General features: G+C 48.7%; 9 protein-coding genes across 9 annotated transcripts; 5 read left to right on the forward strand and 4 right to left on the reverse strand.

Annotated features, from left to right (window-relative positions):
- Nucleotides 1-141: 141 nt before the first annotated feature.
- Nucleotides 142-1,048, forward strand: N7455_000488 (uncharacterized protein; the record flags this gene model as incomplete). Its single annotated transcript, XM_040952366.2, has 3 exons — nt 142-361; nt 417-578; nt 633-1,048. 3 exons carry the CDS (start codon nt 142-144, stop codon nt 1,046-1,048), a joined length of 798 nt encoding a protein of 265 aa, XP_040817141.2.
- Nucleotides 1,049-1,813: 765 nt separating this feature from the next.
- N7455_000489 (uncharacterized protein) lies at nt 1,814-2,560 on the forward strand (the record flags this gene model as incomplete). The annotated part of the gene is made up of 2 exons (XM_065603813.1): nt 1,814-1,909; nt 1,973-2,560. 2 exons carry the CDS (start codon nt 1,814-1,816, stop codon nt 2,558-2,560), a joined length of 684 nt encoding a protein of 227 aa, XP_065462304.1.
- A 1,919-nt stretch (nt 2,561-4,479) lies between these two features.
- Nucleotides 4,480-4,901, forward strand: N7455_000490 (uncharacterized protein; the record flags this gene model as incomplete). Its single annotated transcript, XM_040952139.2, has 2 exons — nt 4,480-4,593; nt 4,656-4,901. 2 exons carry the CDS (start codon nt 4,480-4,482, stop codon nt 4,899-4,901), a joined length of 360 nt encoding a protein of 119 aa, XP_040817218.2.
- Nucleotides 4,902-5,332: 431 nt separating this feature from the next.
- N7455_000491 (uncharacterized protein) lies at nt 5,333-5,887 on the forward strand (the record flags this gene model as incomplete). Its single annotated transcript, XM_040952266.2, has 2 exons — nt 5,333-5,455; nt 5,519-5,887. The coding sequence occupies 2 exons, from the start codon at nt 5,333-5,335 to the stop codon at nt 5,885-5,887; spliced, it is 492 nt and encodes a 163-aa protein (XP_040817162.2).
- A 660-nt stretch (nt 5,888-6,547) lies between these two features.
- Nucleotides 6,548-7,606, forward strand: N7455_000492 (uncharacterized protein; the record flags this gene model as incomplete). The annotated part of the gene is made up of 1 exon (XM_040952075.2): nt 6,548-7,606. The coding sequence occupies one exon, from the start codon at nt 6,548-6,550 to the stop codon at nt 7,604-7,606; it is 1,059 nt and encodes a 352-aa protein (XP_040817270.2).
- Nucleotides 7,607-8,106: 500 nt separating this feature from the next.
- N7455_000493 (mismatch repair ATPase MSH6) lies at nt 8,107-12,000 on the reverse strand (the record flags this gene model as incomplete). The annotated part of the gene is made up of 5 exons (XM_040952179.2): nt 8,107-8,805; nt 8,859-11,269; nt 11,325-11,502; nt 11,558-11,605; nt 11,671-12,000. The coding sequence occupies 5 exons, from the start codon at nt 11,998-12,000 to the stop codon at nt 8,107-8,109; spliced, it is 3,666 nt and encodes a 1,221-aa protein (XP_040817473.2).
- A 305-nt stretch (nt 12,001-12,305) lies between these two features.
- N7455_000494 (tyrosine--tRNA ligase MSY1) lies at nt 12,306-14,363 on the reverse strand (the record flags this gene model as incomplete). The annotated part of the gene is made up of 4 exons (XM_040952479.2): nt 12,306-13,401; nt 13,464-13,750; nt 13,805-13,958; nt 14,047-14,363. 4 exons carry the CDS (start codon nt 14,361-14,363, stop codon nt 12,306-12,308), a joined length of 1,854 nt encoding a protein of 617 aa, XP_040817509.2.
- A 313-nt stretch (nt 14,364-14,676) lies between these two features.
- N7455_000495 (putative raffinose synthase protein Sip1) lies at nt 14,677-17,598 on the reverse strand (the record flags this gene model as incomplete). Its single annotated transcript, XM_040952136.2, has 2 exons — nt 14,677-17,310; nt 17,407-17,598. The coding sequence occupies 2 exons, from the start codon at nt 17,596-17,598 to the stop codon at nt 14,677-14,679; spliced, it is 2,826 nt and encodes a 941-aa protein (XP_040817463.2).
- Nucleotides 17,599-18,303: 705 nt separating this feature from the next.
- Nucleotides 18,304-19,563, reverse strand: N7455_000496 (zinc-dependent alcohol dehydrogenase family protein; the record flags this gene model as incomplete). Its single annotated transcript, XM_040952077.2, has 4 exons — nt 18,304-18,348; nt 18,404-18,850; nt 18,910-19,299; nt 19,402-19,563. 4 exons carry the CDS (start codon nt 19,561-19,563, stop codon nt 18,304-18,306), a joined length of 1,044 nt encoding a protein of 347 aa, XP_040817476.2.
- Nucleotides 19,564-19,811: the final 248 nt, after the last annotated feature.

A 19,811-nucleotide genomic window follows, 5' to 3' on the forward strand; every position in this document is an offset into this window, starting at 1 on the left:
CCTGGCAGGGGTCAGCACATCCAGCCATCTAAACAGAGCGGAAGCCAAGGCGGTCACCTTTTTTGCCGGGTGATCGGCGTCGATTTATCGGGGAGATCAATCAGCGTCCAAATCCCAAGCCAACTACATTACACAGGCACAATGCGACTACAGATTTTACTCCACCCTCAATTACGCACAACTCTACCAGAATGTGCCCAACGCAGTCTTCGTAGGAACGTCTGGGTTCGCTTCAAGTCGCAGATCCCTCGGCCGTCGCAGAAGCATCTTTCACCATTACCCAAATCGAAGGAAACCATCCCAGCTACACGTTCTCCAGTCACACGAAACCTCACACCACCGAAGACAACCACTAGGGCAGGTAATGCGAACCCTCCCCACTGGTATCAGGCGCATTTACTGAGCTAGAGTTGCAGGGCCACCAGAACGAATCTTGGTCTATTATGGAGGGACGGGTAGAGCTATCTTTTTGGGAACGCTGCGAATCACCACAGTGCTTCTATTTGGTGCAGCATGTCTAATCGTTGCACCAGCATGCTCCGTGGCTGATGATTACCCCTGGTACAGCACACCTGCGGGTAAGCTAAATTGGACATTACACCGCCTAAGCGTCTATGCTGATTTTGCTTTAGTGATTGCTGCTGGCGCCCTCCCAATGCTATTTGTCTCGTATACTGCTGCCCCGTATGTGAACTTTATCCATCTGGCACTGCCTGCCTTTGCGAGGAAGTCGCGGGAAGCCGCAGTCCAGTATGCAAAAGACTTGCCTCCAACGGCAGTGCTATATCTCACCAGCATGCGATTCAATACCATTCCCCGGCAAACGACTGTCCGTCTTGGAGATCTTGTTCCCTTCAAAGACGCCCTGCGGCCTGTCACATTCCAAAATGTGAATCCATCACCACAACGATGGTGGCAAGGAAGAGCTCCAACCCAGTTCTATACTGGAACCCACAGCAAACCGGGCAGACAGACATCGGCTTTCTTCCCTGAATTGTGGAATGGAATTTACCAACAGATTCAAAAAGCCAAGTCACGGCCTCATTGACCTCTGCAGTTTTACGACTGGTTCCATTGGTGGTCTAACACCCATTTTTCTTAGTTATTGATCGACGGAGCCAATCTCAGTCACTCTGGTGGAAGGTAGCTATGAATTAATAATTTAATATGTTATCTATTTCATATCCATTTACCCCAGGCTCTTGGATCTTGTCACACAGTAAACATATGAGATCCCAGCCGCAATTAACTTGCATGGGTTGTGCTAACGCAAAGACTTAAGTTGCGATCAAGTGGTTCTATCATGCTTTAGGGTGGAATAAGGCCCGTTCACATGGCCTCAGGTCTCTCACTCAGCTCTCATCTTGAGCATATCTAAACCAAAGAACCCCCCAGGGAGCCATATACTCGCTTACAATTAATCGCGATAGAGCACGATAGAACGTTTGAATGCAGTTAAATACCCGTCAGTCGTAATATGGCCAAAGTTCCCTTTCCACATCCAGGCTGATAAAATTGCATTCTACGCTGAGGAATTCACTTCGACTCGCGTTCTGAGAACAGTTCATCTTTAAGGAGACTTCACTTCAACGCGCGTTCTGAGAACAGTTCATCGAGGAAACTTCATCTCAACGCGCGTCTTGAGAACCGTTCATTCTATTTGAGATCGATGGCGCTTACTATTTTATTTGCCATCTCCACCTGCCCCGGCATTTTCTCCTTCTTCCGTCATCCGCTACTTGAAGTTCAAATTCAAATTGAAACTCAGCCTTAACCACCAAATTTCTATCCAATCTCACCAAACTGATTCAAAATGTCTGCTCCGGCGAAGCCGACCCTCTTTCCTGGCATTTCCGCCACTGAAACCAGGCTTTTGGTCCTGGCCAATGTCTGCCTGAAGAATGATAAGGTATGTTATCCGGTCTCAAGTTCTCACACTGCAATCATCTTGCTAATACAGTGGACCGTAAAGGTCGACTACGACAAGCTTGCTGCGAATGCTGGCATCAAGGCCTCGTCTGCTCATACGCTCTTTCGCACTGCGAAGCGCAAGCTAGACAAGCTGTACGCTGCTGGCCACGACAATGCGGATGGTGCCAGTGCCACCATGTCGCCTGAGGATTCTTCTTCCAAGCGCGGAAAGGCAAATGGGAAGGCGCCTCGCACCATCAAGTCTCCCAAGACCCCCAAGTCGGCCAAGGCTACCAAGGGTGACGAGGCCGCTATCAAGTCCGAGGCAGCTGACGACGAGGAGGTCTCCGTCAAGCTGGAGTTCAGTCCTCTCACTGCTGATTCTGATTTTGCCGCCGCCCTTGCTGAGGACACCACCCGCAAGGCCACCATTTCTGCCGCTGAGTCCGTCACTGAAACCGCTGCTACCGCCAATGGAATCAAGCCCAAGACTGAGAAAGAGCATGCAAAGGTCAAGGCCGATGAGAAGAACGACGCTATGCTTGACATGGCTGTGAACCAGCAACTCCCTGAGTCCCCACTTCCCAATGGAGAGGGCGATGCCTACAAGCAGGAAGAGGCCCAGGAGAACGGCCAGCTCGAGGGTTAATTCTCAGCCCAGGAACTCCCAGAGCACGAGGTGGAACAGATTTGAGAACTCGTGCTTTTTACCGGATTTTCACATGGTGATGCAAAGAATGCGAGGATGCTACCAAGGGGAATTATGAATGCTCTTTATAATAAAAAGAAAAAAACATGTATCTACTGGGTTTCGTTTCAAACCAGGGATAAAGCATTCAAATGAAGAAGAAAACAATGGATATTGCATTTGCTGCTCCAACTACGCCTCCAACATTTTGTACATGTTGGCAATCAGACATTTGACGTACATCTGGGATACCATGTATATGTATGCAGTCAACCGTCGACCCACGGACGACCCGTCAATGTCGTGTTACTTGGAAGTCAGTTATATGTTACTTATTTTAGACATTCATAAGGGTCGTGACATATCTGGATAGAGTCTAAACAAGCTATAATGCAAGTCTTGTGTGATAGGAGGAGAGTGGCTGTTGTGTACCGCTAGGTTTAAAACGTATATCACAGTTCGGTTTCTGACCATTTGTCTGATTGGACGTGACTCTAACGTTATTTAGATGTTATGTAGGTACGTGGGTTAAACGTTAGTTGAGCGTTAGTTGGGTGTGGGTTAGACGTTAGTTAAGCGTTAGTTGGGTATTGGTTGGGCGTCGTTGCTTCGACTTTTAGATTTCAGTTAAGCTGGATATTAGTTGGATATACTAGTGGGATGAGTATACAGCATGGGGAATAATTATGATGCTACAAACAGATAGCTACAAAGGGCGTTGACTTATACTGATATTCCCATGGTATGTATCTAACCCTACATACATCCATGGATGTACCTGCCTAAGCTAGCCAATTACAGGTCACCCTAATCCACGACATGGATTGAATTAAAGCCCTATTTCGCATATAAAGACTAATGATCAAATACGCATGAAGGTATAAGGCTACCTAGTACCGAGGATATATTAAGAATTTTGATGCTTTGGGGGTAGCTTAAATAGTTAGAGGTAATACATGAGAATGCCTTACATGTTAGGCAGGAATACACTCAGAACCCTACATAAGATGTATCATTCTATAGTACATGTAGACTGCTTTTATGGAGGAGCAGCGATCGGTTCTCTATGGACAGACCGGGAAGAAGGTCAACAGAGGCTAGAATCTTATACGAATTAGGTGCAATTTGTAGAGAGAACACAGGCTAATGAGAAAATGGTCCCTCTGACCTCTTGTAGGCTGATCGAAAGGGCGACAGACTAATAGAATAAGCTGCTCGTACTAGATATTGGCGCTAGATTTCATGAAAAGCAATTTTCTAAGCGCTACAAATTAGATACGCCAAGACTCACTACGGCGAGATTCACCCACTAGGGGATTAACCCATTGGGAAGTCTAGCATCAATTGAGAGGACAAGGAATGGGTTCATCTGATGCCAATGAGCTAGAAGTGCTGGTTTGGTCAACATGATGCGCTTGTAGTGGCTACCATGATAGATACAAAAGTGGGCTGGCTGTATTGTGGAAGGCAAGTGTGGACGTCTGTCCCCCTTGATATTTAATCATACGTTTAATCCTATGAAAATCATGGCAGATTGGTGTATATCAGGATTATGCCACAAGGCTATGGCGTATATCCAATCCAATTCAGTCTCCGTATATTTAAGCATTCAATGCCTCCCATCTCAAGTAGTTCTAGCAACTTTGTATACTTTTGCATGATGCCTGAGAAGCTCTTTCTTTCAATTAATTTCAAAAACAATGTGATGAATGAGATCTTCCGAGTTTGGAACAAGAATTGTCCACGCGCATCCAAGTAGAACGCTATCTATACACTGACTTCTCAGGTCCCCCTCCTCGAAGTCTTTCTCCATTAACAATCATCTGCCTTTCTGAGATTAATATCTACAAGACTCGCTTCTAAAATCACAAACAACAACCATGTCTCATTCCAAGAAACAAGAGAAGACCTCTGACTCGGTGAAGTCGGGGGGGCTCACTCCAAGCCAGACACAGCACCTTGTGATGGGATACTTATGCATGGAAAAGAGCAAGGTAAGTGAAAGAGTGCTTTCTTTAATCTCCACAGTATTTGAGCTCAACATGAGTCTTCTTAGCAGGTTGACTGGAAGAAGCTTGGGGAGCTTTGCAACGTTTCGACTTCCTCTGCTAGAACAGTCTTCACCAAGGCCCGACGACGCCTCGAGAAATGGGAGGAGCAGATAACCGCTGCGGCGGCTATCAAGGAAGTCGAGGAAGCCGGAGAAGCCCGAGAGGCTGGAGAAACTGGAGAAGATGAGGGTGATAACAAGGATTCTGATGAGGCTGTGGAAGCTGCACACGCCCAGGATGCTGAGAATTAGGATGGAATGAGATCCGTCAGCGGTTAGACCAAAAGCATTGGTCAACTTTGCAGCTTTGACCTAGGGTCGATATTTTAAGGATCCTACATGTTGTGTCAAGCTCAATCATAGGGTACGGCTTCATTTGCAATGAAAAATACAGAATTTGAAGATCCATAATTGGAATGGTAATAGTAATTCTAATATAGACTATATCAAGGGACATAGTTTAGATGGTAGTCTTCGAGTCCAATACCACAACACATGTTTCTTATTTCCACAAGTAAACTGCACGTAACGTTCCAAGGTTGTTCCCTCTTCACCACCCAACAGATCGTGTTCCCCAACATCAACAGTTTACCACAACCCATATTCAGTGCCTTTGCACATCACAATAAACCCCATTTCATCAAAAAGAACGAACCCATTCATTGACAAACACGCCGTCACTGATGTTGCCAACTGAAAAGATGTCGACCACCCCTTCTCCCAAGAAGAAGTCTGAGTTCTTGGGTGATCTCACAGCCGGTGAAATAAAGCTCATTATGGCCAGTTTCCTGTGTATGAGTGGAAAGGTACGCACAGTCTCTGTACCATCCTTCGAACCATGACTCAAACTGACCGTGCCTACAATTTAGCTTGACACCGAAAAGCTCGGAAAGCTGAGCAATACGAAGAGAAAATCAGCAGCCGGCCGGCTTCCAACTATCAAGCGCAAGCTGGAAAAGATGTTCGAGGATGAACTAGACAACCTAGACGACGACCAGACCAACTCGAGTGCCAAGGGCAAGTCTCCAGGCAACAGCCGCGCAAAGAAGCGTCGTGACAAAGTTGTTGACCCACAGCCCGAGCCCGAACATGACACCAAGACCGAGCCTGAATCTGAAGAGGATACCAAGGATACTGTGAAGGTTGAGATTGTGGTTGAATCTGGTGAGAGCACCGATAGTCTGGTGAAGGTCAAGGCCGATACCGATATCAAAATCAAGCCGGAGCCTATCGACTAAGTGGTCGGGTTGTCGATACAGTCTCTCCCGAGGTTCTTGACTAGGGACTTCTTACTGGACTTTCCATGGGGTCTGAAATATCTGAGAAATTGATTTGACCGGAGGTACATGACAGAAGGGGTGGGGTGTTTATCAAATGTATCTAGTTTGCCCTCTCCTACGAGAATGGCCACAGATGTTTGCCCAACAATAAAACCTATTGCATAACATGATATAGTCACCGGCAAATGTGAATGTGGGTAGAAATTATCTATGTGTGATCCCCTGGTATAAATTACCCTTGGTTTCCCTTTGTCCTCCATGTTCCTTCAACACACTCCCTTATTCTGTGCTTCCGGTTTTGATTCTTGTTCATCCAGTCAACAAGAAATAAGGCTCTCACGAACAAATTATGTTTTACCATCCTAGAGTCAACACTCCTCAATGGATGGGTCTGGCCGGGTGTGATATCAAGCTCCTAGTTCTTGCACACTTTTGCACTCCCACACAGGTTGCTACCTACATACTCTGAATGTTAGCTTGTACCTACTAAACATCCTTCAGCAAATTGACAACAATAAACTGGCACGTCTTGCAAATTTAAAACCCAAACGTGTTGAAGACGGACTCAGAAGGGCCAAGCGAAGCGTATGGAGGCTATTTGCTGCTGATCCAAGGTTCATGCCGGCTTTGACTCAACAGACATTTCCTGATGAAGGAAGCACATCCGAGCCCTCCGAGTCAGAGATTGACGAAACTCGGTCAAAGGGCCATCACCAGAACGATAAGCGCAAAGACTACGCCAAACGCAAGGGAAAAGGCAAGCCCGTGTCTCTGGACAGCGAAAGTGAGGACATCGAGGACAGCCAGATCGAAGACGACGAGTCTTCACTGGTGAACTTCAATCCTGCAAGCAAGACCCAACGCCGGAACACCAAACAAAAGACCACGAAACACAACAAGCACAACAAGCACTCTACAAGTCATGGAGTGAGAAAAGGAAAGGACAGTCCTTTGTATGCAGGCATCAACCTCTCATCCTCCCGCGCACGCTACCAGAAAGATGAGCGCAACCGGGGTGTGAAGCGTGGCAGAAACCAATACGCGTACCAGGATGACTCCACAGAAGAAAGTCCCGACGAATCATCCAGCGAAGAGATGAATGCCACTTCTTCCCGCACAAGCCATGGCAGAGTCAAGCGCAAGCGACTCGGAGACCTCGGTAAACTGGACGATACTTCAGACAACGATAGTGACATGGAGGAAGAAGTCGAACGCCGACCTGCTCGAACATATGCCAAGTCCGCTTCGCTCAAAGCCAAATCCCAGACTGGGAAATACAAGAAACTTGACAAGACCGACGGACTCGCCGAGTCACCGGATAAAGACCTTGTTAGGGGAGCTATGGATGGTCTTACTTTGGGAGGGGATACGGAGGCACCAAAGACTGATGGTCGAGCTCCGCGAGCACAAGCCAAATCTACTCCTGTCAAGATGTCTGTCAAGACTAAATCCCAGAATGGGAATCGCAAGAAGGTTTATAAAACCAATGGAGTGGCTGGGTCTCCGGATAAAGATGTCGTTGGGGGAGCTATGGATGGTCTTACTCTAGAAGGGGATGCATCGAAGACAAATGGGCATGCTACTGCGAGGACCGCAAAAGAAAAGCATGATGAAAGGGCTGACTTCATTCACGAGGAGAACCAGGAATCCAAGGAGCCCGACGAAGCTCATGTCTGATGTTGATTGGTTGGAGTTATCTTACTTGCTACAAGGGGAAGTGGGAATCTACATGTAGGTATGGACTATGATCAAATTATTGCAATGTGCGAATAGGTGTTTGTGGCAATGGTTCTGTTGTGTTATGTGTTTTGTTCGGCTGGCAGGTCCGAACGACCAGAAAGAAAAGAAAAGAAAATTGAGAAAAAGAAACAGGAGGAGCAATGGCATTGGTGACCTAGTTTGACAGTTAGATTCGTCGACGATAAATTACAGGATGATTTGAAATGAAAAACATGCTTTGCTATGGAAATGAATACATATTCATACACGTAGGGATAGGAGACTAGATAACCGAACAGATCCAAGGACGCCCTCTGAATCAAGATATAGAAAAAAAGCAGAACGAAATTTGACACGAACGGCCAGCTGAAATGAAAGATAAAAGATCATAGACCCACATTATGAAGATGGAGTGAAAAAGAAAAGAACGAAGCACCACCGAACAAGTATCTCAATCACTAAAGCGCCTCAATTGCCTTCATCAAGACATCCAAGCCACGATCCGAGACATCACCTGCATTCGAGTCTTCCTCTTTGACGGTGTCACGCAACGCCCAGGCAACATCACTCCACCAGCCAAGACCGACATAGCCACCGCCCTTGCGACGCTCCAGGCTCTCCTTAAGCCTGCTAGTGTGCTCCCACTGTTTGGCAGCATTCTCCGCACATTCAATGACCTTGCTTGGAATCCCGCACATGGATGCGCAGTGCATACCGAAACTACCTTCTGCGACACCCTTCTCAAGCTTGTACAGGAATGCGACACGGCGCTCGACATCGTCAACATGGATGGCCATACGCTTGGGTGCGATCTCGGGGTGGTTCTCAAACTCGGCGGCAAGCGAGTGGTAGTGGGTGGCAAAGAAGCCCAGGGCTCCGATATGGGTAGCGATGTGATGAAGTACGGCTTGAGCCACGGCGACACCGTCGTAAGAGCTAGTTCCACGGCCGAGTTCGTCAAGAATGACGAGTGAGCGTGGAGTAGCCTCGGAAAGAATCTTCTTTGTTTCGGACAGCTCGACGAAGAATGTTGACTGGGCGGCGAAGATGTTGTCGTTTGCACCGAGTCGTGACATGATTCGGTCGACTGGGGTCAGTCGCGCTGACTGGCAGGGAAGGTAGCAACCGATTTGGGCCATGATGACAGCAACGCAGGTCTATACTTGTTAGTAACATGATTAAAATCAAGGGGGAGAGCGGGTGAACGCACCATTCGGAGAACAGTAGACTTTCCGGCAGCATTAGCACCGGTCAGCAAGTCAATGCTAGCATGTTTGCCACCGAGCTGGATATCATTGGGAATAAAGTCCTCGACAGACGAAAGAAGACAAGGGTGTCGGAGCTCTTCAAACTCCAGGACACTTCGCTCATCCTCCACAAACACCGGTCGGCAACTCGGATGACCGATGGCTCCAGAAGCCTTAGCCAAACTGATCAGGCAGTCGAGCTGCGATACAATTCTAACAGCAGCCAGCCATGTGCTGTAATGCTCATCGAACCGGGCATGGAAACGTCCAGCAACCTCCTTAACAATTTGACTGTGGGTTTCTTGGGCCTCTTGCAACTTGCGAATGAGGCTTCGGAGCTCGGGGAAGTAGTATCGCTTGACCTGCTTGGTCGCAGACATCTGGTTCCAGTCCTTGGGAATGTTCTTCACCTTGATTGGAACTTCGAGTTGGTAGATTTCCTTGCCGTTATCCCGGTAGCAGATAGCAGACGATCCCAAATCCCGGCGAGCTTTCTTCAGCACGGTGTCAAGGTCCCGGTGGAGTTGCTCAATGATCTCTTGGGAGTTATCGAAGTCTTCTTCGACACCGGACTCAGGAACAAGAATTCCATTCTCCTTTGCCTTTGGACGATCGAATGCGGTCTTCCAGTATCCCAGCAGAGAGGCAAGATCGGGCATCGCGGTTGTCAATTGACCAATAATGCTATCGCCTGAGCCGGTGTCGCTTTCCTTGAGAAGACCCATGATATAATCGATCTGTTCGAATCCTTCCAGAACACGTACAAAGTCTTGGGCCTTGCAGTTGCCAGCGTGGATACGAGAGATCAGTCGCTCGAGATCCGGCATCTTTGTCAACTGGGAGGAAAACTGGTCCCGGGCAGTGGAATCTGCGTTGAGTGAATCAACCGCATCCAATCTTGCGTTGATTTTCTTCGAATCAATCAATGGGTGGCATACCCACTGCTTGAACATGCGCTTGCCGAAGGGCGTGATGCATCGGTTGAGCAACTGGAAGAGAGTACCCTCAGACCCGCCATCGAAGGAATTGGCGAAGATCTCCATGTTGATCAGGGTTTGGCCATCCAGTACAAGACTCGTGGCCTTCTTGATAGGATCGTACCACGTGAAGTTGCCAATGGTGATCAAGTCCCGCTCAATCTTCAGCATTCGCAGATATTGAACCAAAGCACCGAATGCACACATCAGTATCTCCTTCTCGCGAGCTTGACGCAGGGTCTCGGGCCAGGCTGTGAGATTATCATCGTCCGCCGAGACGAAGTACTCGCTGGCCTCAAGCTCTCGAATTGTGATGTCAGATTCCCAGAACTCCTTACCGGGCTTCATGAAATTCCAGAGAGTTGTGGGTCCGGTGTTATTTTTCAGAATGCGCATGGCCTTTTGTGAAACGCAAGATTTCTCCAGCAGCAACTCCCGAGGACGTGTCTGCGCGACAAAAGTCTCGAATTTGGTCATGTCAACATCATCTACAAACTCAGACAAGAAGAATTGACCCGTAGCAGTGTCGACAAATGCAATACCGAATGCGGGATGCTCGTCCACAATCGCTTCCTTTATCGCAACACAATATGTAGACATATCATCCTGAAGCATGGAACCCTCGACCAGTGTACCCGCAGTAAGGACACATGCAAGCTCTCGCTTGATGATCTTGTCATCTTTGGTAGGCTTCTTGCCCTCTCTCTCACGCATTTCCTTACCCAGCGCGGATTCAGATTGGTCCACACGGGCAATCTTGAAGCCCTTGGCCACGAATTGGTTCGCCCAGTGATCTAAACTCATCTCGGGAACACCGACCATGCGCATGTTCACTCTGTCCGTGAGCTTGAGATCGAAAAGTTGGTGACCAATAGTGGCATCGTTCTCGTAGAGCTCATAGAACTTGCCCTTCTTGAAGAAAACGACAGTATCCCAGAATTTCTGCTTGATCTCCCAGTACTGCTTCTCGAAAGGCGAGAATCTGGACCATGCGAGCGGAGGGATGTAGACAGTTCGGGGATCGTAGTCAGGGTGGCCTTTAGGGTTGCCATCGATGTCCTTGAGATTAGCAAGCCATGAGTAGCGCTGCTCAGGCTCCTTGACATGGGCCTTTTCTTTTCTCGCGCTGGATGCTGTCTTGGAAGACGCCACAGCAGCTCTTTCTTTCCTAGGTTCTGTGTTCTCCGGATCAAACGCCCATTTCTTCGCGGTTCCAGCTGAACCTTCTCCCTCTGGAAGATCAAGGTCGATGTCATCGTCGGGCGGGGGAGGAGCAGGTACGGAGGAAGGTTTGGAGGTAGGCTTGCGTGCCGATTGTGTGGATGGTCGTTTCCGCTTGATGGAAGATGTGGCTATCTCTTCATCGGAGTCATCTGCAACGACGAAATCGTCCATTTCTACATCCGGGTTAGTTGTGTGCCAGCAAACCCAACCAGCAATAGAATACCGTACCATCGTCCGAGTATCCTCCATCTCCTGCCTCATTGAATTCATCCTCGCTTTCTGGCTCAGTTCGTCTTCTCTTGGTTGCACGGCCGGAGACACGGTCCTTGCGGTTAGGACGGAAGATGACCTCGTCGTCGTCCTCGCCCTCGGAGTCAGACTCCTTGTAGCTGACCTTCTTTTTTTCCTGGTCAAAAAGGTCAGCGGAATAGATCAATTGAGCAACAATGTATTACACGTACCCGACGCGAAGGCGACATGGTGGAGTCCTGTTGTGCCTCTTTGGTGGTCTAAGGAGAAAAGAGTTCAGTCAGAGTGAACGAACAAACAAACAGGTGACACCAGATTAGTATACCTTTAAAACACTGCCATTATCCTCTTCATCCTCTGGTACTGGGAGATCGCTGCTGGGTACAGGACTCAAATCCTGCGCAAAACTTGAGAAGCTTCGCTTCTGTTCCTTCGGTGTGGGCTTGACAGCGCTCTCACTACGCTTTTCTGAGGCTCTCTGCGCGGGGGACGATGCGGGTTCTCGCGTCCGATTACTCGAGGGAGTCGCTGGTGAAGACTTTTGGAAGAAACCAAGAATCGACTTCTGGGTTCGCATGTTCTGGGTGTTGGGAGTTGCGCGCTTGAGCGCAGGCGATGACGCGGCAGACGGAGATGAGGCCGATGGTTTGGCCATTTTTTTCTTATATAGAATATAAGCAATTGAGACTGAATGATAAAACACTCTCAACTCAACATGGTAATTAGGGGAGTTGTGAGGGAATCGGGGACAGGGTGGAGATAAGGCGCGGATCGCGTCGACGCGTAAAGCACTTTCTCCGAGACTCGACCTATCAACTGATCGGCACCCGTGACATTGTCTTTCCTCACTACGAAGTACTTATTACTTGGGGTTTATTCGTCTTAAGGGGTGAGGATATAATATTTATACTATTTTACAGATTGGATATTGTAGAATTACAGATCTAGTGGAGATGCACCTTAGTCCGACTTGGTCGGCTCGGTGGACTTAGTGGACTCGGCGGGCTCAATCTCCTCAGTCTCCCATCCAGGAGCCGTGAGCCCTTGCGCGCGGTATTCTTCATCGGGCACAATGTGAACAGCCTTGAGCTTCCATTTGCCCAACTTCAGCATCAGGAGATTACCATTCAAGACAAACTCCTTAGTCTTGTCTGCCTCCCACGGCCGGATAGGCGTGAAAGACAATTGGTCCGACATGGGACCACTGTCACCAGGACGGCTTCCAACTTTGGCACCGTTGTTGATGATGACTCGGTGGCCCTCGCTCTTGGATGAAACAAGGCCGGCCGACCACAGAATCTTGTTGAAGGGCTGGTTAAAGACTAGGGATTCAGGAAGGGTGACCTTGATATCGCCCATGTTGGCCCAGTTTGTTTGAGGGGCATACGGGTTCCCAGATTGAGGAGTCTGGAAGCCAGCGGTGGGAGATTGCGGGTGACCAGTTTGAGGGGTGGATGACTTGGGAAGAGGGGTGGGCTCTGCGGTTGAGGATCGGGGACGGAAAAGCTGGCGGTGTTGGAGAGCCACCGCATCAGCTTCGGTCTTGCCATGTATAAGTTCGACAAACTCAAGGGCGAGTTTGTGCTGCGCAACGCGCTTAGATGGATCCTTGTTCTGCTCCTCCATGATGGTGGCGATTTCAGGCAAGGGGATAAAAGTAAACAGCTTGAGGTACTGCTCGACAACATCGTCAGGCGTGCGCACAAAGTACTGGTAAAGTTCGAATGTAGAAGTCAGGTCCTTGTCGAGCCAAACAGCGTTTCCAGCAGATTTGCCAAGCTTCTCGCCGGACGCGGTTGTCAGTAGCGGCGTAGTGAAACCGATCGGCCGATCTAGTTCTGACTCTAATGGGTCGCGGACTTGTTCGTTGGCAGTGTTTCGGCTGATAGACTTGACAGCCTCCATGCCAAACAGGATGTTTCCGTATTGATCAGCACCTCCAACTTGGATTTGCGTGCCCTTCTGGAACAGTGTCCACCAATCCCAGGCCTGGAGAATAGGGTAGGAAAACTCGGCAAATGACATGCCATCGCCTTGGTTCAATCGTGTCTTGACACTGGTAAAAGAAAATATCAGTAAACCCGCGACAACAACCCCGTTAGACCCGCTTAAACTCACGTATCTCTGCCGAGCATGGGACCAAGTCGCATGAAAGCGCCAAGGTCTCGGAGAACTTCAAGGAAAGGCATCGAGTTCCACCAAGTGTTATTGTTTTCCAATGCCCGCTTCCACATCGGGTGTCTCTCATGTCCGTGTCTCTTGCCGTACTGCTCAATGCTAGAGCCCAACTTCTTCAACTGCATATGCATGCTAGCCATATTTGCTTTTCGGATTGAGGAATGGACAGCGTCTCGGCCCTTGAGACGCCCGCTGGGATCGCCGACTCTAGAAGTAGCACCGCCAAGCTATAGGGTATTAGTTGGGGCATTCAATCGGCCGTCAAATTACAGGCAACTTACCAGGAATGTCACAGGTAAACCCCATACGTATCCCCAGGCAAGAACCATGAAAGGAAGCATGTGTCCGACGTGCATTGAGGGGGCAGTCGGGTCGATTCCAACGTATATTCCAGCCCGCTTTTCCGTGAAGACCTTATGCAACAAGTCCCGTTCGCTGTAATCCAAAGGAAACGATTAGCGAGCCATTCAAACTATTTCCGGCGGCAAATGCCATCAATTCGTTATATCCAGGTGTAACATACCCGACAACATCATGAATCAAACCTCGCTCCTCCAAGTGTTGCGCGAAGTTCTTCCTGTCCCCGGCCTTGATTTCTTTCGCAAACCCAGCCCACTCCTTCTCCCCGTCTTTCATACGCTGAATATACTTTTGTGTAATCCATCTCTGCTGCTGGAAGCATGTCCCAGACTGCGAAGCGGGCAATACAGGCCGAGTGCTGTCACCGCGCAGCGGAATTGCTGTTGTTGCGGCAAAACTGCGCGCTCCGCACGGGATCCGACGGGGGGTAAGAAGGCTGCGGTATGGCGCTTGGCCGAGCGATGCCGACTGTGGCCGCATTGGACCGGTTTAAGAATGCGAATTTTAATAAAATGGGTCGCAATGGACTTAAATCTGGACACGATCAATACCTCCAGGGCTAGCTCCAGATGTCCGAGATTCTTTCGATAAGTCCGGAACATTGATGATGCGGCCCTTATCTCTGACATGGTTGATCGATTTCCCAATCGGGACTTCATCAAGGGATTAGGGCCAAAGAAGTATATATTGGCTGGGGTCCATTGCAAAAAGGATGCTCTGTTGGAATAATACTATCTCTATCAATAAGAACAACATAGTAATGTCCAAACACGACTGACTCTGAGGTGTTACCTCAACCCACAAAAACCTGTACAAAGGCCTCGTTGCTCCATCCACTGTCCAACTTCATAGATTTCCATGCCGCCAATACATCAATTGCAAGCACATTAGCATTCTCTCCGCCCTGCTTCCACACTGTGTTTTGTGGAATTGGCTGGCCCAGAATCATGACCATGAAATTCCGTGCAATGCTCCTGTCTTGAAGATCTGAGAAATAGATCCCCAGGGTTCCCAAAGCTTTCAAGCTGATATCGACTCGCAAACGGCCGTTCTCAACAACAGATATATCCGAAGTCACTACAGCGGCTGCGCCAGTCATCTTTCCTAAAAGGCCCAGCACAGCCACATGTGTCGGACTACCATTGTTGCCATGGCTTCCCGTCAGCTTGAACGACCGAGTGGGATAAGAAGTGAGAATCTCCCAGCCCTTTGGCTCCAGAACAAGTGATACCAAGGAGTCCCTGGTGGGCGGCATGCGGTGCGAGATCTTACCGCTGCTGTGTGCGCGCACAATATACTGGCCTTCGGAACCGTCATGAATTCCTGGAAAATCCATCAGCGAGACTATGCTTGACGCCTCAGCAGATTGAATGTTGAAAAGGCCCAAAATTCCGCTTCCGGTCTTGGCCCAGCCGGTGTAGCTTCCAACGCGCAGAACATGTCCTTCGTTGTAGTCGTGGTATATGTCTATCGTGCGTCCGATGACACTAGGACGCAAGATCACCGTGATTCCTTTTACGGTAGGTGCAGTCATCTGATCGAGCAGGGTTAGGTCATGTTTTCCCGGCTCATCGGTGATATAGATTGGTCCTCCAGATACACATCGTGCTGCGGCGTGAAATGATGCGTATGTGTGACTTGTCTGGAACATATCCCAGTCTGGCAATACGTTCAGATATCGGGTAAATAGTGCATTGTGAGCATTGCAGAATACATGCCACGGGTGAGAGGCAACAACATCGGGAAAGAAGTCGTCGGAGTTTCGCAATGGAAGTGTCGGTTTGTTGGTGGGCATTTGTGAATGGAAGATAATTTGAGGGGTCATTGACCCGCATGAGATTGACCGAGTGCTGAAGTGATGGAGTGACGCGATAGACCATGCATCTTGATAAGAAGCCATGAATCTTCGGCGGTCCGCTGGATCCTCGAGGAGATCGAGGAAGAATTGTGCATCGGTCTTGACCGAGTCGATCCCAACAGACGTAAGGTAGCTATAGAACTCGTCGTAGAATCGTTTAATATCATCGGGATCAATGGCAAGAATTGTTCCATCTGAAAGGTTCTCCGCCATGGGCCCATTAGCGGCGGGATCTTTGATCTTCACTTGCTTTGTTTTGAATCTTTGAGCCAGATCTCCATCTGGTGAAATACCTCCCCAATAGCCCAGCAAGGCGTGCCAGACCGCAACATGTTCAATATTGGGATGTGCTTGGCGAATACCTTCCACGGTATGCTTCAATCCTTTAGGAAATCCTTTGGAATGTGCCTCGAACTGCTTCCAGCCTTGCTTAAACTGAGACTCCCCTTCATTGTCATTTTTCTGCCAGCCATCATCGATAATAAGATTGACGACGTTGATCCCATTCGCCTTCAATGAGTCCAAGGCATGCAAGATCTTCTCTTCGCTGAGCTCCTGTCCCAGTCCATTCCAAGTACAATATGTGAGACCGTCAAACCACTCGGAAAGCCACTGTGCACTTGGGTCTTTCTCGACAAGAACCATATCATCACCAGGGGGAGACAATGGGACCGAATCTTCCAAATCCAGATGAGCCGCATCAGCAAATGGCCTGACCACCTTCCGTGCCTCATAGACTACTGCAGACATGGCAACTTCGAAATTTTCCGCGGCGCTGATAAGCACATGGAACTTTGAAGCTTCTAAATCGTCACTCTTTGCGGAGATCACAACTTCACCGTTCCCGCCTGACTGGAACACAGTCAAAACATTGTTGACTCCGGAAACAGCCAGTAGAACAAGATTCACGCCATCCTCGCGCAGAAAAGAGCAAAGTATTGCGTCTTCGGTAATTCGGAAGTTTTCTTTGCCGTGTCTAGGACCCAGCCATGGGCTCGAAACACGTACTAGTGAGAAATACCTCACCACCGACGAAGGGGTGCCAAGCGCAAGTCGTTTGATGCTTGAAGATCCATTTTGAGCTGCATCTATATCACCCAAAAGTGCCCAAAGGACCGATCCAGGAGCTTCACTAAGCCGTGACTCAATTTGCAAGTCATCATGAAGATCATCAATATACTTCGCCAGTTGCTCTTTGGGAGCGGGTGCAGCGACATCAGTGGACACAGCCTTGTTGAGATCAGAGTGGCGTGCGTTGTATACAATTTCACCGTCGCTGACAGGATGTCTTTGGTTAGCCCACTGCCATTCCGTACCTGGTCCAGTTCGGAACCGGACAGTGAACTGTGCATGACCTCCTGCGGCTGGCAGGGATATCTCTTCCGAGAATACATAGCGATGGTAGTTGTACTCGCTATCACGTCCGGTCAAAAGGGCTGCATGATCTGTGTCAAATATCTTTAATGGCAGAGATCCCCATTCGGGGCTAGTGATGTTATGCCAGATCTGCGCTTCCCATGATTGTGCGGGGAATGAGCTGCTGGACTCGATGGTAACCGTGAAACGCAGCTTCGATAATGTTAGTATGTCTTGGCATCCTAGCTTCAATAAGTGTAGGAAAATTATTGTTGGCAACATCAGAGATGATGATATTGAGAGACTCACCGCATCTTCTTCAGGCCGTAATGCCTTCTGCCCCGGCTGGAGACAAGTGATTTGTCCCAGCGGGGGATAGGATGTTACCCGTGCAAACATGGCCATTTGAGCTGGGCTAACAAATGATACTTGTGGCTGTCGAGCGCTTTGCCTGGGGCCCTGAATCGGGAGGGTTGAGGTATCTCTATTGTTGACCTGCATTGAAGAAAGGTAGGGTGTTGGGTCAGGTGTCTGGCCCAGCAGCGGAAAATAAGTGACCCAAAAAAGTTTATTTATGAAATATTTCAGATGAGACTATAGAAAATGTGTATGCTTCCAAGGTTGAGTGTAACAGAGAGAAAGAAGCTCGCAGGTGGTTTGTTTTAGCTCCTGCAGGGGAGGTGGCGGGGAAGCTACCTGGGCACCTGGGCAGTTTCCCTGTCTACCAACCAGAATGGCCTTCACCTCAACCAACATCAACATATCATGAACTACGAGTTGTGATATCGAATTATCTACATTCTTAATTAAAAACTATCTAGACACTTCAAAAAAAAAGCTTAACATAGACCCTGGGACGGTTTTGAATATGGCAGGCCCCACTATCAAACCTTAAATCATTGTTTATTTGAAAGGAAAGATTTACAGCTTCAAAGGATGAAGAGACAAAAAAGAGGGGGTAAACGCGAGAACGACGGGAGTCGAACCGGAACAGTCCAGGTAGTGGAAGATCTTCGGCACTTCCCTCGTAGTACACAGGTGCAACCTGTTACCACTAGGCCACCTGCTGTTGGGAACCCGCTAGCATTAGGTTGCACTTCCTTTTAACTTGCAATTTCCAAACTTGGAAGGTACATAGCCCCAAAATACGCCAGCAGCACACATATTACATTCACGCTGCTTTCTAACCTCTTTCCATCCCATTTCTTAGTTGATCTTGATAGTCAACTTTCCGAAGTGCTTCTGGGCCCACTGAATTCCAATCTGTTAGCATGCAATCCCTCTTCGCTGATGAAAATCAACTTACCATGTAATCATAGGCTTCCCGTGTCTGGTCAAGGCTAAACACCTTCTCGTCCACCACAGGGTGGATATCATTGGCCTCGATGGCACGGATCATATCCCTCATGAGAGCTTTGCTACCAACATAAACACCACGCACAGTGCAGATGTGACTCAATGTCTCCAGGACAGTCGGCTGTGTCTTCGGGTCCACGCCTCCAAGGAATCCAATAACACTGATAATACCCTCGAACTTCACGCACTTGAAACTCTGCTGGAGCGTTCCGCTACCACCCACCTCAATGACGTGGTCTACACCAGCTCCATCAGGAGTCAGCTTGCGAGCAGCCTCGCCCCAGTTGGGCTCAGTCTTGTAATTGATGACGTGATCGGCACCGAGCTTCTTGAGCTTCTCAGCCTTCTCTGCAGAAGAGGTTGTCGCAATAACTGTCGCGCCAGCAGCTTTGGCGAACTATAAAGCTGCGTTAACCGAGTCCATTCCTATGGAGTGTATATGCGTTCAGTACTAACCTGCAAGCCAAAAATACTGACACCACCAGTTCCTTGCACTAGAACGATCTGGCCGGGCTTCAGAGGCTTCAGACCATATAGTGCATTCCAGCTGGTGAGCGCTGCGCACGGCAAGGTGCTAACTTCGCGGGCATCGAGGTTTTTTGGCGCCTTCACAAGACCCTGTTCATTGAATACGCCATATTCGCGCAGGGTACCGTCGATTACACCACCCAGGCCAGTACCCGCTGCGAATGTGTCAATCTCGCCGTATTGGTGGCCCTGATTGAAGAGAGTAGCAACATGGTCGCCCTTTTTGAATTCAACAACCTTCGATCCAACTTCGATAACTTCACCGGCACCGTCAGATCCTGGCACTACCGGAAGACTGAGAGCAAATGGATAGAGGTCCTGTGGGAGAGAGGTTAGAAATCGGTTATGGCAAAGAAATAATCCTGCGCAGACAATTCAATCAAGATTGAAAATATCTGCTTTTCTCTTGCAGAGCGATACCTTGGGAATAGTCAGGTCGCGATAGTTCAGCGACGTAGCTTGGAGCTTCACCAAGACTTCATTTTCGCCGACTTTCGGAACAGCTGCGTCCTTGTAAACAAGACCGTCGAAGTCGTGCTCCTTATCTTCAACAACCCATTGCTTCATAGTGGAGGGAGACATTTTACTAAGATCACTATACCAGAAAAAAAAAACAGTGTACAACGTACGACAAAATAATTTATGGCGGGGTTGGGGGAGTTTATATCAAGGGCCCTGACGTATTTGACGTATGCCTGTTTTGGGCGGAAGATCCACCCAAGTGGTGACGGAAGGATTATTAAGAAGGCCAAAGGAAACCTGTTACCTATATAGGTAAATCGTTGCTTGATTTTCTTTAAAGGTCTAGCCTCACGTGTATCGAGAAGAAA

Source organism: Penicillium solitum, assembly GCF_028829755.1.
Source record: "Penicillium solitum strain IBT 25940 chromosome Unknown utg000001l_segment0_segment0, whole genome shotgun sequence".
NCBI lineage: Eukaryota > Fungi > Ascomycota > Eurotiomycetes > Eurotiales > Aspergillaceae > Penicillium > Penicillium solitum.